The sequence below is a fragment of the Mercenaria mercenaria genome, chromosome 11 (assembly GCF_021730395.1).
Source record: "Mercenaria mercenaria strain notata chromosome 11, MADL_Memer_1, whole genome shotgun sequence".
NCBI classification, from domain to species: Eukaryota; Metazoa; Mollusca; class Bivalvia; order Venerida; family Veneridae; genus Mercenaria; species Mercenaria mercenaria.
In genome coordinates this window covers 27,153,774-27,173,677 of record NC_069371.1, presented here as the reverse complement: position 1 = coordinate 27,173,677, position 19,904 = coordinate 27,153,774, and the positions used below count along the sequence as shown (strand labels likewise).

The following is a 19,904-nucleotide window of genomic DNA, read 5'->3' as shown; positions in this document are numbered from 1 at the left end:
CCCTGATGTGAACCTTAAGACTTACGGTAAGTTATTCCAAAAATCGCTCTTAACTGTTCCTCAATATTTCAAATGCATGATGTTAAGTAAGTGATACGAATAATTAATGTTGGCCATTATTGACTTGATGCACCCAAAACAAGGGGCGTCTCTCATAAGCTATTCATTGACGTTCTTAAAGGTCATGTTCTCAAAATAAATGGTGATAAACGAAAACAGTGAAATGCTTCCTTTAAAGATAGTGAATGAGTTGATCCACTTCAAATTTTCGGCTGTGAAATCATAAAATAAGTTCTTTATTAAATGTTAAACATCTTCACTTTGTGCTTTTTTGTTACTAATACCGTTTTCACATGGAACTATTCTTATGTAATTTAAAGTGGTTTGGGTGGGTGGTTTCTATCAGTAATGTCTTGCAGGTCTGGATGGTTTAGATGAGTGGTTCCTATCAGTAATGTCTTGCATGTCTGGATGGTTTAGATGGGTGGTTCCGATCAGTAATTCAATGGCCATAATTCAAAAGTGCCTGGGCGGATTTGGCTAGTTATCGAACTTGGCAGAGGACTTATGGTCAAACACATTTTGTTCAAGGTTGGTGGACCGGATGAAAAATGTTAAGACTCGAGTGTGGCTTTGTGACAGACAGACAGGAGTAAATCAATATGTTTCCCACACAACTGCTGGGTGGACACCCAATTTCCCTTGCGAGAAACCTGCCTACAATCAATTGTAACAGACACATCCTTACTACTCAATTTTACATCCAATGTGGAGATCAAGCATGCAGCAGTGCAGAAAATGTCATTTACCACTTTACACACTTGGACTGAAGAAGGCACGGCCTACTTTACACAGATTTTTGTAGTTTTAACCTTTCAATAAATTATTAAAATGAAATGGGCTGTTTTAACTCTTCGTCGGTTTTAGATCATTTATTGACATTCAATTGCATTATGTTTTGCCTTCACTATGTAAAATGTTGACTTCAAACATGCCTCGGTGTGGAATATGTCATTTACAACTTTACACACTTGGCTATGGAGATCCCATTATTTTCATTACAGGTCTGATATAAACAACAAAAACCAGATATATATTTTTGACATTTTTAATCACTTTTTTTTTTTTTTTAACATTATCATATAATTTTATATTTCATTGCAACATGTGGCCATTTTCTCTTGATGGCAATTTTGTTATGAATAACTCTCCATAATAAGCACATAATCTTTGAGACATTTTAATACAATTTTGAAAGTGTAAGCACTACTCCACCTGTCTGGAAACTAAACTCAGCAATTCAAGTTCAGTTTAAAAGTCAATCTGTCTGGACTTTTTCGAGTCCAAAATGTGTTTTTGGCTATGTGAAAAATGAAAAAATTCCACCGCACAAAAGCTTGTTTAATGAATGCAATAGGAAAAATGAATAACAGTCACAGACATGTTCTGTTACAGTAGGTTTTATAAACCTGTATAACAAATTACCTAGGCTAGCTACATGATGAAAAATAGCCAAACATTATCTCCTGTAATGCAGACCTAGGTGTACGTCAGACCATTTCCCCTCATCATGCATAGAAAAGTACAGGTCGGATTTAAGTTCATGTAGTCAACAGCTGTAACCGCCCTCTAGGTTGCAATGTTATTCTGTCACAAGAAATTTACAAAAATATTGAAGCAAGTGGAACCTAGTCTATTAGAATTATTTACAAGTCGAAGCAGAAAATCTAATACAGCTACAGTATGTCTACTTTTTCCCCCTGTAAAATAAGCAAATATGCAGACCTTCTTAAAACCATGAAATTTACTTTAGTACATGAAGTTTTTCCTCAAAATAAATATTTTGCAGGAATGGTCATTGTTAAAAATTCCTAACCAGAACAAAAAACAGTAAACGATTGTTTTTTTTTACTTCATGGAATAAATTAATAGTTATTCCAATCTTTAAAGTATTATAAACCAACATAGTTCATGTACTAAATCTTAGCAAGCTTTGCTTAAACATAAAATCTTCTCAATATTTAGTAACAGTTAAAACATCTGACTATATACATGAATTACTAACAATTAATTCCATACTAAATTCTTTACAATAGGGAATGTTTATTATTAGTTTTACGTCATTTCAAATTAACAGAACTGCTGTAAAGCACTTGCATTTCATCCATTTGCTCCTATTTATTCAAAAATTTTATTCCCAAAATGTAATTAAAGTGCTATGAAATGTTGATGCAGAAAACCATCTTTATACTGTCGGATACAACTAGTAAAATAAACCTTTGAAATTCACGAATGAAACCCATTAATATTAGCAAAAATAAAGTTCTCTCAAACCATAAATGTTTTATAGTATCAGAAATGGCCAGTCTACATCAAGCTTACCTTGTGTGACTGACTTCATAAATAGTTAACATCAATACATTTTCATTTCGAATTTCTTTAAAATTTCAACATTACAATCCAGCAAAAACGACTGCTGAAAATAATTGCCATAACAACATAACAGTGCGTAAATAATATATTACCGTCTTTATCACAACACATTCCAAGTTAAAAACTAGTAATACAATATATAAACAAATACTGCTAAACTTGGGATTCTGTATAAATGAAGGACTTTAAGATGATTAAAACCTTTATGACTGAAGTTGCCAAACAACAAAGTAACTGTACTTAGTAAATACACTGTGACTAGAATCTACACATATATTGTTATCCAAAAGCATGTAATATGGTCTCCATTTAACCTGTTGAACGTACAAAAAAAATTTTTTAAGAGAAGCAAATACTTTTTTCTCTAAATATAATGCAAAACCTGAAGTAGAAATTCCTTATTCCAGCTTACATGATGAAAGATGCTGAAGTTACAATTTTGTTTTAGGTTATCCTTGAACATAGGTTTTTTTTTTCCACTACCCATCATGGTGCCACATTTTATCACATGATCAAATAAGACTTAATTAGATAAGTGTTACATCACTTTCTAGAAACATACTAATTGAATTTCTGCATTTAATGGTGCCAAAAAAAGCACAACAATGGAAATTGCTTTGAGAACAGGCTAGGCATTTTAAATAGAAAACAGTCAATATGACTGTCTCCAATAAGTATACACCTTCAGACAGACAGTTCTTTTTCTTTTGTAGTATTCATATTGACACGTTGCAGAGATGAGCATAACATATATTACATATATGTCTAATACATAGATAGAATACATCATATTAGCATGCTGAAATATTTTCTATGCTTACGTATTTTGCATTAAATTTTAATAAATCTGAAACTATGTTTGAATACTACAGTATTTAAACTATTTCCACCTCAATGGTTAGTATCATATTACTTTGGTCCTATTGTAAACTGTAACAAATCTTACACAAATACATTTCTTTCCATTCAGATATTCCAATCACATCTGAACACAACCACATCTAAACACCTACTGGCAGTGAAAAAATTTTGCATTAAATTCCAAACCCTATTCTAACTAAAGATGCTTTTGAGAAAAGCGCATGTCTCCCACAACTGCCTAATCATCTAAATAGTAAGTCAGTCCTTATATACTGTTTACTTAATCCACATGTGCATGCGCTTTCATGACACCAAAAGGATGCTTATACTACTAGTAGTATAGGCGCCGGTTTAGGGGTAAAACTGCGCAAGAAATCGGAGAGTTTTTGGTAAATCAAGGGCCATAATTTTAAAGTGCCTAGGCCGATTTGGCTAGTTATCGAACTTGGCTGAGCACTTATTGGCAGACACATATTGTTGAAGTTTGGTGAAGATCGGATGAGAAATGTTCGACTTGGAGTGCAGACAAGCTTTGTAACACACAGACTGGAGTAAATCAATATGTCTCCCACACTACTGTGTGGTGGGAGACATAATTACAGAATAAACTAGGTGTCTTCGTCACAAAAACGTATGTCTCAATCTCGTCAAAATCCGGCCAGCAGTTTGACCTGGAAAGCTGGACAAGCTTAATGCGGACGGATGGACGACAAATGCAAAAACAATAGGTCTCCCCAGACATAAATAAATTTCTTCTGTAGTTAAAGCATTTTTAACAGAGTAATTTATCAAGATATACATTTGTAGCAGCTGAAGATCAATTGTCAAGTGTTATTTTATTTAGTTCTTACTCATTCAATACCAGTCTTTGCTAATACTGCTAAATCGTTGATATTTGTAGGTGACTAATTGTTGTAGATTTAATAAAATTCTCATTTATTTCATATTCATAAGTGAAGAAGCACAAATTCATATCTAGACAAGAACGGATTTGGCCAAACCACATAATTTCATCATATCCAAGCCCACAGAATAATCTTTATTTCACAGTTGGTTTTCTCATGGCACGGCTCATATTCGCACAACTTAAACACAATAACCTAACACACTGTTTTCCTCCTATTACAGGGCTTAGCAAAATCTTACCTAAAAATACTTTCCCTCATTTCAACATCTGAGTTTCTTCATCCCCACAACATTATCAATATATATATATATATATATATATATACACATATATGTACATAAATATTTACAAAACCCGTATGTAATGCACAAAATTCCAATTTGACAAAAACTCAAACGAAATGCAATCTGATAAAACCCCAAATTTCTGGCAGGTGTAACTAAACAATTTTTCCTAAAATGTCATTCAGATAGATGACAATCAAACAAAAACTTTTCTTTGCATCATCAGCAGTTCTATACAACAATGGTTTCTAAAACTGAACTGACACACATACTGCAGTGTTACACACCTGAATAACTTCATTAAAGGACCTTTAAACAGGCAAAAATCTGTTACAAAATTAACAAAATGTCTTCAATATACACCTTAGTGTTCTAAACATCCATTAAAAACACTAAGCAAATAGTCGTGTTACAAAAATACAAAATTCTTTTTTCATGTTTAGAAAACTCGGGAATTGAAATATATGTTGATGATGACCACATGGTCAGCCATTTAAGTTTATTAATAAATTCTAATTTCTTTCAAGAAATAATATGCGTTGTAATTAAATTTTCTGTGTATGTCATCAACAGTACAGGCCAGTTTTCATAGAATTTTTTTTTCATTTGAGAATTTTCTTAAACATCAAAGGAACCTGTATTGAAATGTAATTTTAAAAATATGCAGCCAGATTCTAATGACACACTATTCAGAGTGAATTATCTAAATATTAGTGAAATATCTGGTATCTATGGCAGTAAGATACAAACTTCAATTTTATCAAAAACGGTAAAATTTGTCAAATTTTGTCTGAAAAGACAAAATAAGAAGCATTTGTTTGTTTTACACATAAGATCATAATATATTTCATAACAACATATTTAAATGTTCACTTGTGGCTATGCCACTTGCGAAAATATAACAGCTGGTGTTCAGCCATGAAAGACATTTTCATCTTAGACAGAAAAACAAACAAATACAAGCTAGAAACAGTTTAAATTTGGAGGTAAAGTCAATATCTTCATTACTGAGGCGAAATTCTCCTCCCAAAGATTTACATTAAACAATCAGATTAAGAATCTAAGTGAAAAAGAGTGCTAACAGCTTGCATCCAATCCTAATTTTACTGTATAGCTGTGTAGTAATTGAACATCTTCATCAATAGCAGAGCATTTCACCATCTTGTTGAATCTCTGAAACTTTAATCTTGAACACTGCAGTAAATTCCAAACTCCATTCTGTCAAACATAAACATATCCCTCAAAACTTGATGGCGGCATGGTTTTACCATGGATATGAAATATGAACACGTAATTCTTGGGACAGCCCTATCCTCTATTCCCAGTGTCTGGAAGTCAGTTATGCTATAGGATTGTCCCAGAACCACAATATTATGACTAAGATCACCAGTATTATATCACAGATCTGTTTTTTCAGTCTTTCTTTTCCTTGTCTGTATCATACTGAAAACAGCAAAAGTACAATCTGTTTCAATACGGCACTGATAGTTACACTGAGATACGGTGATAACATCATAAGTAGTTAAATATTTGCTCAAAGCTGTAAGTTTTATGAAAACGTAAAGACAGATACATACGATAGTGCAAAACCTGCAACTTTGGTTAACATGAACTAAAACAGGGGTGAAAGACAACAAGAGCTGTCGGAGGACAGCAATGCTCAACTATTTGACAGCCTTGTCAATTGAATAAATTTAAGTCAAAGAAGGGGCATAATTTTGTAAAAAATGCAATCAGAGTTGTGGACCCTGCACAATGCATTTCAGATCATCAAAGTGAACAGGTGTTTGAAGTTTCAATCCATTCCATTAGTGGGCACTGAGATACCAGCTTACATACAAAAACTTAACCAAACAAGAGCTGTCTCCATAGGATGACACATGCCCCCGTTGGCACTTTGAATGAATAGTTATGGCCGATGTTAGAGTTTAGGACAATTGGATCTTCAAGATTAAGGTCATTCAGGGGTCAAGGTCATAAAATTATCTGTCAGTGGGAAAGACTTATCAAAAATGGGTACTCTGTTAGTGTGACCTTGACCTTACTTGAGTTAGTATAAGTTTGTCATTTATGGATGGATTTTGAAATAACTAGACCTGGGTCTTGCGCGCGACACGTCGTCTTACTGTGCCACACATTTATGCGTAGTTACTTGAAAATCCATCCATGGATGACAAAGATATGGACCGGACACGCCCATCAATGCACTATCATGAAAAATGACCTTTAACGTCTAAGTGTGACCTTGACCTTTGAGCTATGGATCTGGGTCTTGCGCGCAACACGTCGTCTTACTGTGGTACACATTCATGCCAAGTTATTTGAAAATCCATCCATGGATGACAAAGATATGGACCGGATACGAAAACTGCAGACAGACGGTTCAAAAACTATATGCCACCCTTCGGGGACATATAAATTGCTTAGTCGAAAAAGGGGAGTAATTTCATAAAAAAGCAAAGTAGAGTTATGAATCCTAAGCATTGCATGTTAGACCATCACAGTAAACAAGTGTGTCAAGTTTCAATACATTCCCATCAGTGGTTACTGAAATACCAGCTTACATACCGGTACATAAACTTCGCCAAATCTCAATACCAACGAATAGGCGATTCCAGTAGCTCTACCTACCGTATTTTCCCGAATTAAGGCCCCCCCTCTAATTAACGCCCCCCACCCATTTTGGAGGGAAAAAAAGTCAACAAGAACGGGAAAAAAGCACCTACCTCATTTTTATAAGTCCACATAATAAGTAATTTACAGTACTAAAGTCCAATGTATTAACAAGAGCACCGCCTTGCGGGTGCTGACGCTCATCTGATTTTTTTTGTATAATAGAAATATTGTCCTACCCATGATTTTCTAAGTCTAAAAAGGGCCATCATTCTTGCAAAAAGCAGGATAGAGTTATGTTTCTTGATGTACAGTGTCCACTTATGATTGTGAAAAACTGTTGCAAGTTTTAAAGCAATAGCTTTGATAGTTTATGAGAAAAGTATACTTAAACATAATACTCAACCAAGAAAATGATTTTCTAAGTCCTAAAGGGGCAATAATTATTGCAAAAAGCAGGATGGAGTTATGTTGCTTGCTGTACAGGGTCAGCTTATGATGGTGAACAAGTGTTGCAAGTTTCAAAGCAATAGCTTTGATAGTTTAAGAGAAAAAGTTGACCTAAACATAAAACTTAACCAAGAAATCTGATATTTTCTAAGTCCAAAAGGGGCCATAAATCTTGCAAAAAGCATGATGGAGTTATGTTTCTTGCTGTACAGGGTCAGCTTATGATGGTGAACAAGTGTTGCAAGTTTTAAAGCAATAGCTTTGATAGTTTAGGATAAAAGCTGACCTAAACATAAAACTTAACCAAGAAAACTGATTTTCTAAGTCCAAAAGGGGCAATAATTCTTGCAAAAAGCAAGATGGAGTTATGTTTCTTGATGTACAGGGTCTGCTTATGATGGTAAACAAGTATTCCAAGTTTCAAAGCAATAGCTTTGATAGTTTAGGAGAAAAGTTGACCTAAACATAAAACTTAACCAAGAAATCTGATATTTTCTAAGTACAAAAGGGGCCATAAATCTTGCAAAAAGCAAGATGGAGTTATGTTTCTTGCTATACAGGGTCAGCTTATGATGGTAAATAAGTATTCCAAGTTTCAAAGCAATAGCTTTGATAGTTTAGGAGAAAAGCTGACCTAAACATAAAACTTAACCAGGCAACGCCGACGCAGACGCCGACGCCGACAACCGCTCAAGTGATGACAATAACTCATCATTTTTTTTCAAAAAATCAGATGAGCTAAAAATTAAACACACTTTTAAACAGTCCATGTACCGTAAGTCCAAAACATTTGTACTAAGTACGGTACGTAACAGAAAATTAAACGGTAAATACATTTTTGATTTGTTTTTACACCACTCGCGCACACGCTTCCTGCCGACTTTAAACAAACTTGCAGCAATGTGTTTACGATATACCCTTTTCTTCGGCAGGTTTAAGAACGTTTAATTTAAAAGCAGGCACAGCAGCGTGTCAAACCATTGACATTGTGTATTGCGCAATTAGCTACCCGCATGTACTAAGGAAAATGTTATCGGAGTACACAGCTGTTTGGGTCATGACGTAATGTGTAGTGTCGCGAGCGTGTCAAAAAGCCAGACATGAAATACACGATTTGGGGGGATTAAACAACACAGAAACACTTTACAGCTAGTTTGAACGATGTTTTTAAGTTTTGTAAAAATTTTTCATTTTTTATTTTTTTACCTCAAATAAACGCCCCCTCTTTGGAAAATGTAACGCCCCCGGGGGCGTTAATACGGGAAAATACGGTATTCTTCAAAGTAAAGCCATGATCAACAAGTCACATCTAATATATGACAATATATAACTGCAAAGGAATGAAACTTGTAACAAATAGGATATTAGGCAGAAGATTTCTATTTAAAATGTATCTGGTCTTTTTTAACAAGCAGAAGAAAGTTGTGTAAAAACCTACCATAGCAAGTTGTCTACCAATGTTGCCTATAGTGACTCCCCCTGAGAAAAATATACATGGAAGCCACGATCGTACAAACATAAGGTCTGCTTTGGAATATCTGAAATAAACATATTTCATCATCAACTTTTATTCACATTTCAGAATGTACATAGAAAACTGTCTTCTTGTGTTCTGTTTTCTAACGATCATTGGCACAAGTTTTACATTGTTTAGCTAGCCGAATTTTGACTACTGTCACTCTTAGAAAAGAAGCAGACAAGTGTGAAGAAAAAGACTGCAGTATCATTTGAATCCAATTATATTAAACAATTTGTCATTACATATTCTGATACATGTTGGGTTTTATTGCTGTCAGAAAGAATTTTCTTTACAACCTCTCAAAACTTTACAGTTTTTGTATGTTCAGTTGTACTCCTTGAAATCTTGCCAGTAGTTACTTATTCACCGTATCAGTAAACACACAGCCTTCCAATACAAGAAAGACATGGTCAAGCACAAAGTTTGTCAATCTAAGGAACTTAAGTCAGCAACAATGTATAATGAAATCTTGAATTATTTAAAAATTACTGGTACACACTGATAACTTACTTGTAGATTCCCTGATAAACTAGAAACTGTGTGAGAACTGTAGCAAGGACAGCTGTACTAACACCGAGAACAAACCCACTCTTGGATCGGTCAAACAACCACCACAGGCCTATACACATTGCTGCCAGCGTCAGTGACATGTGCAAATTATTAGAAAATTCCAGTTTCTAATCATTCATTAAGGAAAAATAGTCGGTCTACAGTTATGCTGCAAAAACATTTTAAGTTACTAAATCAATACCGCTTAGCAATAACAGTGACATAAAAGTTCAAATTTTATCAATTTTAATAAAACAGTTTCTTAAAAGCCTCATATACAATTAACATTTTACCATGTGTCGACACAAAAATGATTGTTTGGTCTAAAATTTATATTTGCTAGTTTTCTCTATAATATGTAACCAGACCATCATGAACTTGATTCAGGAAGGAGATTACTTCAAGACTTGCATTTCAGCAAATATTTACTCAACTACAGGTGAAAATAAGATCTATCTTGAGGAAAGGATACAGCGCTAGCATGATTGATTCCAACGAACACAGCTACACATCTCATCACATTGGACCATTCTCCCTTATAAATCAATGGCTCCTCCAGACGTTTATCCAAGAATGGGTATAGCAAACCAACAAAAGCTGAAAAAGAAAGTTGAAAAGATAAATCTACATGAAAGAGTCTTTTTTTTGTAACCTGGGTGTTTTTTTTTTTAATTAATATAATTTATCAATATGCTTCAAGCTGATGTTGACATAATAAAATCCATAAATCATAAACATTAATGCCAAGACTAAATCATAAATTTCAAATGCATACATTGGGACTTCACCAAAGGAATTGGAGTGCATCCCTGAGTTTCTGAGCCATGAAAAAACTTCAATATTCCAAGTTTTGGAATTTCATCAAGACTACTGTGTTTCAAGAAATTTCATAAAAGATGACCAAAATGCAGAACAATTATCATTTATAGTTAATATACTATAACCAAAAACATAGGTAATAAACATATCTACATATCATAGGTACAGTTCAAGTTAATGACAAAGCTACCAAATTCCCCCTCAGTGATTATCTAATTAATTTTAAACAGTAATGGATGCCACCAAATTTTAACTAATCTATTGCTAGACATCTTAAAAAGAATCTTAAGCAAATTTAAGAATTAAGACCCTACCTGCAGTCATGCCACATGCTGGAAGAACCCACCAGGATGACTCGTAGTGATCAAATTTGCCTGGCTGCTTGTCCTCGTCAAGCTGTTCCCGATATACTTGCAGCAAGTTCAAAACCAAAGAGAAAAACACACCGAAGAAGAACAGAATCACGCCTCTTACCAGTGTTTTCATCATTGGACTCATTTTCACTGTTGAACTGAAAACAGATTAATTGAACAATAAGTGATAAAGAAAATGCTGTCCAGTTAGATGTCTCATCTACAGAAATATAATAAATTATGTGGTCTGTTCCATATACTGCCGTGTCACATTTTGTCTGGTATCAATTATCAATTTATTAATGAATATCTTTCCCTCCAATTAACAACATTAATTTTTCAATAATTCCTAACACAGTGGTAAATTAAATTCACAAGCATGACTTTTCTTTGCTAGAAATAAATTTTTTAATAATACCATATATATACAAGACATTAAATAGCACTCCCAGAAAAAAATCTGTAACAGAACTATCCATTCCTTAAGTCAAAAACTAGGAGTACTGACAATATAGAGTAAATATTAGGTTATCAACAATACCGAACAATATAACACAGAGCAGCAAGTACATTAGTACATATATAGCCTTTATAGGTGATATCATCCTAAACGGTGTCTAGCCTCTAGGTTGTCATTCACTGATAAATCAGCAATTAACTCATTCACATAATTTATATATTAAGGCATAATATACAGTTAAAATGTATTTTTTGGAAACAGGTTGCTAATGATGTGTTATGTATTTCATGTTTGTTGTACAAGCAACATTATATTGACTATGGTGTTTCCCAAATTTGTCAGATATTCTCAGTCCAGATAAGCTAAAAAATATATCTTATTGGAAATTAAACAACTAACATTCTCTTCTATCTTGATACAACCGAAGAAGTGTATTGACAGACACAGGTATTATACATCTTATCACCTTTATGTTCAGGCAAGATATTTCTGCCTATATAACAGAACAAACATTGAAAATAAAAGGATACTGACAATGATCATGGAAGTTTTACATTCTACCTGTTCAATATGCCTTTAGAATTCTTGACACTTCATCTATTTTTTTTTATCTTAATGACCAAATTTACTGACTCCATTTTAGCTTTGTCTATAATATCCATTATACCAAAAATACCAATGTCACTGTATACAATACTTACCGGTACATCCTTATAGTGCATAAATATATATTTTCTTAAATTTTTGTACACAATTTGTGCTATCTAAGGACTTGGTGACACCAGATGAAGAAACAATGGCAGTAAATGAAGATCTTGAATTGCACATATTTGGTTATAATATATGTGTCAGAGAATTGAGAACAAGGTTTAACCCTTTAATACCCTGCTAAATTGTCTATCAATTTGGACAGTACAATTAACTGTTAAAAGGGGTGCTTACCAAAAAGATACTGACTGAATGGCAAACAGTGCAGATTATGATCAGACTGCACAAATGTGCAGGCTGATCTTGATCTATGCTGGTCGCAAAGGCAGAATCAATCGTGTCCAGCATGAAAAGGGATAAGGCTAAACCCATTCAATTAAGCTCTTGGTATTACCAAAGACTTTGCAGAGGTCTTCAATGATAACTAGCCATTAGGCTTATTCGTTCTTGATTCAGCTATGACCCTTTATAGATAGTCCAACAAATTTGACGCGATCCTTGGAATTATTGAGTTATTTTTCTTATGGGCAATACTCCACTCGCCCCTCACAAATATAAAACAATCTGACCACTGAATTATTTTGACTACTTTATTGGGTAATGTTTCAGAAATGTTCACAATGTCTTTCTGACACAACTACATTGTAACAAACTAGACTAAATGTAGCCTGGTGTTTTCCAGAAATTAGTTTGACAATGAGCCCTTACTCGATGTCTTCCATCAGTGATGCATTGATGGACCTTCCTTTAGCAGGCTGGTAACATTGCCCGATCGGGCTTATGACACAAAAAGTAATATTTCTTGAAAAATAATGAAGATATTTCTTTCAAACTTGGTCCATTTGTTAAGCATAACAAATGATACAAATTAGAATAAAAATAACTTGGTTGCCTTCAGTTTTGGTAAAATTATTTCCCCTTATCAGATTTTTATGACGCATAATCTTTGAAGTCCAAAAAAACAATGTTCTAATGCTAAGTTTAAAACAAAAAAGGGTTCAATGGCTTTCTAATGCTCTTAATTAATTATTTAATTAATGATTAAATCAACAATATGGGCCAACATTTTAAATTGACTTCAATTAAATATTTAAAGTGATTAAACAGTTTAACAATGCATTTCACAAAATTGGAATAAGGAACAATTCATAGAGATCAATTAATGCTGGATTTTTTTAAAATTTTATTTTATTTTTATATGTGGTACATAAAGTCTCATAAAGTGGTACATAAAGGGCTGGTACATAAGTGGACTGGTACATAAAAGTCCCACATTCGTATCCATTACCGTTCAATAATTCACAATATTCTGGGGCATTTTCATAAATTAATAGTAATTAACACAGTTGAAATATATTGCCAGTTTCATAGAATACAAGAAATGTCCACTTCACATTACTCTTATTCAGTTTGTGCCCGACTGATAAATTCTTCATGCATTTTGTCTCGCAAAAAGGTCTCTGTCCATCTTCTCAGAGAGCCAGCTCCCACAGTGCCTCGTTGCAGTACGTACCCACCTTAGAAGCCTTCATGGGCGGGATAGGCACTTGGGACCCTCCCTCCCTCACTTGTGTATAACGTCACCACTCACCACGAAGCAACCATGTTAATTTGGACCTGCATCGATACCGGGAGAAGACGGCGACAGTTTGTCTTATGCACCCTTTGACTTCTAAGTTCTATACCTGCTCCCTCTGCTTAAATTTTTGTTACACTATCACATATGATATATGGTGCAGGATGCATCCAAATCATTACGTAGGGGCAGATGTCTGATACTCAATTTCATCTTGGTACTGTATACTTAGGATACTAAGAAAATATTTCTATTTAAAATAATGGAAGAACAGAAAGTGTCACCTGTGAAACAAGAAAACTGGACAACCAATGATCACTGGTAGTCGGTCAAAATGTGTTAAAAATTGTATTCAAAAGCAAAATAAAATGAAAATGCCTTACCAGTCAACAACCTGAATTGTTAAAATATCACAGATAACAACATTTGTTGTAAATTTCAGCTAAATATGTACTTTTATCTCTAATTTCACAGTGTTTCACTTTTCGTTTATACACAGCTGATAGCCTGATGTGTCACATGACCACAACACAAGGATCGTTCCACGTTCAGGAACCAATCAGAACGCAAGGAGAAGAACACGGAGGGAAAATTGGCCAATCGTAACGCAGGTCAACAGGTGACATAATATTAATAATACTAGCATACGACGTGATGCTTGACCTATTTCCGAGTTTTGCCTTCGCAAAATTCCGTCAAAATCACGAAAAGGAGAAAAGCCGAAAACATCCGAACCCGAAAATTTAGATCATGTTACTTGATCAAAATGGCTGCCAGTGGGAGTTTGTTTGCCGGAAAACCAAGGACAGGTTCTGTAAGAACATCCGCCTCGCAGCTGGACCCAGATGGAAACGAATTAGAAGTAATACATGAAATAGAAATATTTAACCAAAAACTACCCCAATTGTGCTGAAGCTCCGGACCATTGAGCCCGTTACCTTTTGGAGACCAATTTTTGATACCAGACCAGTTCATATTTTGTGTAAACTGTTTGTCATATGGCTTGAAACTTTTATCTATATCTATAGGCAAGAGTACATAACTCTGTCAACATTTTTGGCTGAATTATGGCACTTTTTGGACTTGGAAATTGGTACAAATTTTAATACAAGTCCACGTTTTGTCAAAACTATTTGTCTTGTGGCTTTGAAAGTTTGAACACTTAATTATTGCTTATCATCATCATTTCCATCGGTAGGAAAGAGTACATAACTCTGTCAACTATTTCGGCTTAATTATGGCCCTTTTTGGACTTCGTAATTGGTTCAGTTTTCATACAAGCAAAGAGCTATGAAAATAAATAGATCGGCAACTTGAAAGACAAATCTCGCCAAATCACGTGGGAACTGAATGAGATCCTGTTTTACCAGTGTATGAAACACACAACAGAAGGGTAAAAATTTGTGACATGAAAAACTTTCTATCAGATCATTTGTTGATAATTATATTGGTGTTTTTAAATGTTATAAGTATTTAGGATTTGAAATCAACAGTTGTCATTTGATAATTCATTAATTGGACCCCATTCAGTTTATTACGTGCCGGCCGTATTGCCAGTGTGATACTTTAATAAGCGTCTGTTGATTTGATCACAAGTGATCAAGTCAGCAAATGCTTAAAAATAAGATCACAATTAAGCTTACACGAGATTATCTCCTGTTGCCATTCTGTGTATTTTATACTTCTTTGGTACAAGTAAATGTTTTGTCAAAACAAAGAAGTACAAAATACACAGAATGGCAACTGGCTGTAATCTCATGTGATCTCGCGTCCGAGCGTGATTCGGCGTCAATCTGACTAAAGTACTTGATCTTCTAAACGAAGATCTGAGAACGACCCATTCACATACGTCTTCTGTATATTTTGGATTTCCAGTATTGCTATTTTTATTTTCACAAATCTATTTTTATTTGAACCAATCAGACGACTTGTTCGAATGTCAAAGAGTAAGAAAGATGTGCAGTCCTTTTTGGGCTCGAACCCGGGACCCCTTGCATACAGAGCATGTGGCCTACCGACTGAGCTAACTGGCTATCTGACACATAACTACGTAAGAATTGTAAATATCAAAAATCAAGGCTAAATGTACATTTGCAAAATGTTGTAAGTTAAGCTCTGATTGGCTAGCCAAAGTGTCGTCAGAACGAGGCTATCAATAGGTCGTTCTCAGATCCTATGCATAGCGTAATAGGATATGTACTTTAGTCAGATTGGATTCGGCGTTATCTTAGTGAAGCGAGCATGGAGTTGCAATTTGTACCTTAAAACTACATGTAAAATACATGTTAGCTTCTAAAACAACATTTGTTTAATATGAAATAGTCTTAAGCACAAAATACACGTTTTTTACTATAAAAAAAGCTTTGTCATACGGTGATGATTAATGAATTGGCAGTGTCATTCTTTCGCATACAAAATGGCGTGTGGAGAACTTCCGGTAACGAGATCTCGTTTGCAGCCGCGGGATGTTGGCAAGATTTACTCTATATGCCTTTAAAGTTGCCGATCTATTTATTTTTATAACTCTTTGGTCAAAACTATTTGTTTATAACTCTTTGGTCAAAACTATTTGACATTTGGCTTTGAAACTTTAAACACTTGTTTATTATCATGATCTCTATCTGTAGGCAAGAGTTCATGTATATCTCTGTCAACTATTTTGGCTGGATTACATGGCCCTTTTTGACTTGGAAATCATTTAAATTTTCATACCAGTCCATATTTTGCCAAACCTGTGTGTCATATGACTTTGAAACTTTGACCACTAGTTATATATACCATCATAGTCTACATATGCGGGCAAGACTACATATTAACTAGGAGTCAAGGAAAAGGACTTTTGCTCAGTTATGGCACTTTTTTGACATAGAAATTAGTTAAGTTTCACATACCATTCCATATTTTGTCTAAACTGTTTGATATATGGCTTTGAAACTTTGTACACAAGTTTAATGCTTACCATCATGGTCACACATTGCCATATAGTGCAAGACTTATCCAAATCCACAAATACAGGTACATTGTTTGTCTTCTTTATTTATTTTCTTTTGTCTGAAAATCTCCAGTAATATTTTGACCCCATACTTCCATTATACATTGAGTTCGGGAAAAGGTCTGCATAATGGGGACGCACTTTCGGACAGTTCAACGACAGCCCTTTAAAAACTCACCATTTTCAAAAAACTGTTACATAATTTCATTTTGATGCATTTGCAATAATGTCCCAGTGCTGAAATTCCACATAAGTAGATGGAACTTAGTTTTCAGTAATTGTCTCTTTTTTATCTCTCTCTATATATATATATGCAAATCGGCATTCATTTTTAAAGGGGGACAACTTTTTCAAAATATTTTAAGTATCCATTATATTGAACAGTACAGCAGAACATGAAATGGTCAGGTAGATTGTTGTTGGTTTATAAAATTTCTATTACCCGATTTCTGTAGCAAATATTTACATGCAAAAATCTGGAAGATCCTGATCAGCTAAAAGTAAGCAACTGCAAGTGTTTTGTAAATGGTTTGGGATGAAAAGCCAAAGTAAACCTTGGGCAGTAAATACCAAGGTCCCTACTTGGGATCGAACCCCAGACCTCGTGATCCTTAGGCGGACACTCTAACGTCATTAAAGAGTTAAGCCATTGGAAGTGGCCTTATAAATCTTCTATCTTCTCCCACTTCACTTTTCAGAGCTCTCCAGAATGACCATGCCCATCCCAATTTTAGGTCAAGGTCACAATGACCAGTCAGACACAAACAAAATTACTTGAAGTGCTGCAACATTTATGGAATATTTCGATGTACAAACAGAATTGCTTGAATAAATAGTCTTTAAAATATCAGAACGGGCATGCATATTTTGGTATTCTTTTTGAATGCTGCATTTCATTCCTAGTCAACAAACCTTGAGATTTGGTAGGGATGCTTAAGCACAGTCTGAGAAATCTTTAGAAACTATTTCCAGATTTGTTTGATGAATGCAGACTGAATCCTTTCACTTTTAACTTCTAAATTAAACAGAATATTCTTAATAATCAAGACACTGATTGAAGTCTGTTTGACAACAGTCAAAAGATGTTTCAGTTAAGAAAAAATAATGTGGTTGTCTCAGGTTGAGAAAATGTGCAGCTAGACTGAGACACAAACCTGAGAATTTAGAACAGCATTTTGATGTTCTGCAAAGCTCAGCAATTAGGTGGCTTACATGTTTTTCTGGAAATTATGAATCAGATTTGAGACTGTGACATCAAGTATTTTCGCTGGTTATGAAGAAGTTTAGAAGTCAAGGTGCATTCTACATGTATGAGTTAAATTAAACCACTGTTGGCAGAATGGTGTTAATGAAATCTGTAAAGAGATCCTTTGGAACATAAGCAAAATAATGGCAGACTCTGTTTGACTGAGTCTGTTCATGAGAGGTAATGTAATGTAAAAAAATATCATGAATATGCATTTAATTTATTTTGTTACCCTGTTTTAAGATTGTTTTGTTTTCTTATCCCATGCTTTATGAACACTCTTCCTTTCAGTTTGATGTACGTGAAGATGAGGAGCAAAATGTTAAGCTATCTCAAACAATTGAACTTCTGCTCGCAGCAGGTTACTTTAGGGCCAGGATAAAGGGATTGTCTCCCTTTGATAAGGTTTGTTGATACTGTATATGACAAATTACAACAAAAATTTTGTGTTTAAACTTAATACATGTTTTACTGAACCTTAGTCAGAAGTTCTGTTTAATGTAACTTAGATTTGGTCATACAAATCAAATTATCTCCAGTTTTCAGCCAAATCACAAAAGTGTGCTAATCGCCATTCAGATGAAGTTACTGCAAATTGTGGCAATGGTGATACGCAGTGTGAGTCCTCTAAGAGTACCCATGTGCTTACTACCAAGTGGCCAAACTTCAAAGGATGATTGTCTATGGTCAGTAAATGACCCCAATTGTTTTGGGGGTCAGTAGTTTGAAGGTCAAAGTCACAGTGGGGAACTATGTGTTTTCCGAACAGCTTTTGTTAATCAGTTTTTTGTTTTTGTTTTTTTTTTCAAAAAACTTATTAATTTGAATGGGATATGTCATTGTTTGGGTGGTCAGGCTGCGTCAACCAGATCATTGCTGCTTTAGTTTGGATGGACCTTAGTCCATATGTCACCAAAGTTAGTGTGTAAGTAGCTTTTATTAAGCCAAGGGGTGGGATTATATTTTAGGGTCACTTGGGTCAAGGTCACTATTACTAAAATAGTAAAAAGTTAATTCTCAATAACTTCAGTTAGGAATGAGATGTTGTGATGAAACTTCATTAATTGATAGCTTATGTTGAGATAACAGTTGAGATTACATTTCTAGGTCAGCATTTCCAATTGTTTTCACTCTGTGTCTTTAGTTTGGGTGCACTTATTTTCACCAATCTTAATATGTATATACAAAATGTAGCTGTTATTGAGACAAAGGTTGAGATTGTTTTGGGTTCAAGGTTAAGATCACTGTTACTAAAAATAGAAAGTGGTTTCCGCTCTGTATCTTTAGTTTGTGTAGAATTATTGCCACCAAAGGTGGTATGTAGATTTTTTGAGACATAGGGGTTGGATATTGTTGTAAACTCCAGTTAATCCTCAGAACTGTGATATACGTCACAACTGTGCGGTTGTGAGCATTTGTATTAATATCAAGGTGTCAGATGTCATAATTATATTGAAAATCTGAATTCATGACGTTTCCACATTTCTTGTTTTTAAATTTGAAAACTATTTGACTTGTAAACAAGTTTGCTTCTGTTGATCACTGAAATGTGAAACTTCATCTTTCTTTCAAAATAAATGCACATAGGTATATTTTTATTTGTTTGGTTTTGCTGTAACTCTGTGATTCCAGCAAGTATGCAAATTTTGATTCCATACCTCATGTTTTTATTTCGATGTAACTGAGATGTGAAACCAAAATTTGTAGTCCTGTTTGGCGCCGTATAACCTATACTGTGTTGGTGCACCGTAAAACCCAAATAAATAAATAAATAAATCGAATTTTTATCATAAGTACATTTTTCATTCAGAAATAATTTATGTATTAATTACATATAATAAGTGTTTTCAGAATGAAGCTATGTTTCATTGTTTTCTGTACATTTACAGGTTGTAGGTGGCATGACGTGGTGTATAACAACATGTAATGTAGATATAGATGTAGATCTGCTGTTTCAAGAGAATTCTACCATTGGGCAGAAGATGTAGGTATATACAGTGATACAAATGTATGATAACATACTAGTGTTATTTCTTTGATGGCCCAGTGGGACCATCAAGACTCCAGTTTCCACAATAAACAGTTTACAACCAAATCTTTAACATTTTGAACAGAGTTTAAAATTGGTATGTGC

General features: G+C 34.3%; 2 protein-coding genes across 2 annotated transcripts; one reads left to right on the top strand and one right to left on the bottom strand.

The window, feature by feature from the left end:
- Positions 1–1,092: 1,092 nt before the first annotated feature.
- On the bottom strand, positions 1,093–14,070 carry LOC123532887 (insulin-induced gene 2 protein-like). The gene is made up of 6 exons (XM_045314484.2): positions 13,916–14,070; positions 10,750–10,946; positions 10,089–10,213; positions 9,578–9,744; positions 8,987–9,086; positions 1,093–5,928 (listed from the first exon to the last, which is right to left on the bottom strand). The coding sequence occupies exons 2-6, from the start codon at positions 10,931–10,933 to the stop codon at positions 5,899–5,901; spliced, it is 606 nt and encodes a 201-aa protein (XP_045170419.2). The 5' UTR covers positions 10,934–10,946; positions 13,916–14,070; the 3' UTR covers positions 1,093–5,898.
- Positions 14,071–14,234: 164 nt separating this feature from the next.
- On the top strand, positions 14,235–19,808 carry LOC128547067 (coiled-coil domain-containing protein 93-like). The gene is made up of 3 exons (XM_053518764.1): positions 14,235–14,394; positions 18,062–18,175; positions 19,660–19,808. Exons 1-3 carry the CDS (start codon positions 14,299–14,301, stop codon positions 19,756–19,758), a joined length of 309 nt encoding a protein of 102 aa, XP_053374739.1. The 5' UTR covers positions 14,235–14,298; the 3' UTR covers positions 19,759–19,808.
- The last annotated feature ends 96 nt before the right edge of the window (positions 19,809–19,904 follow it).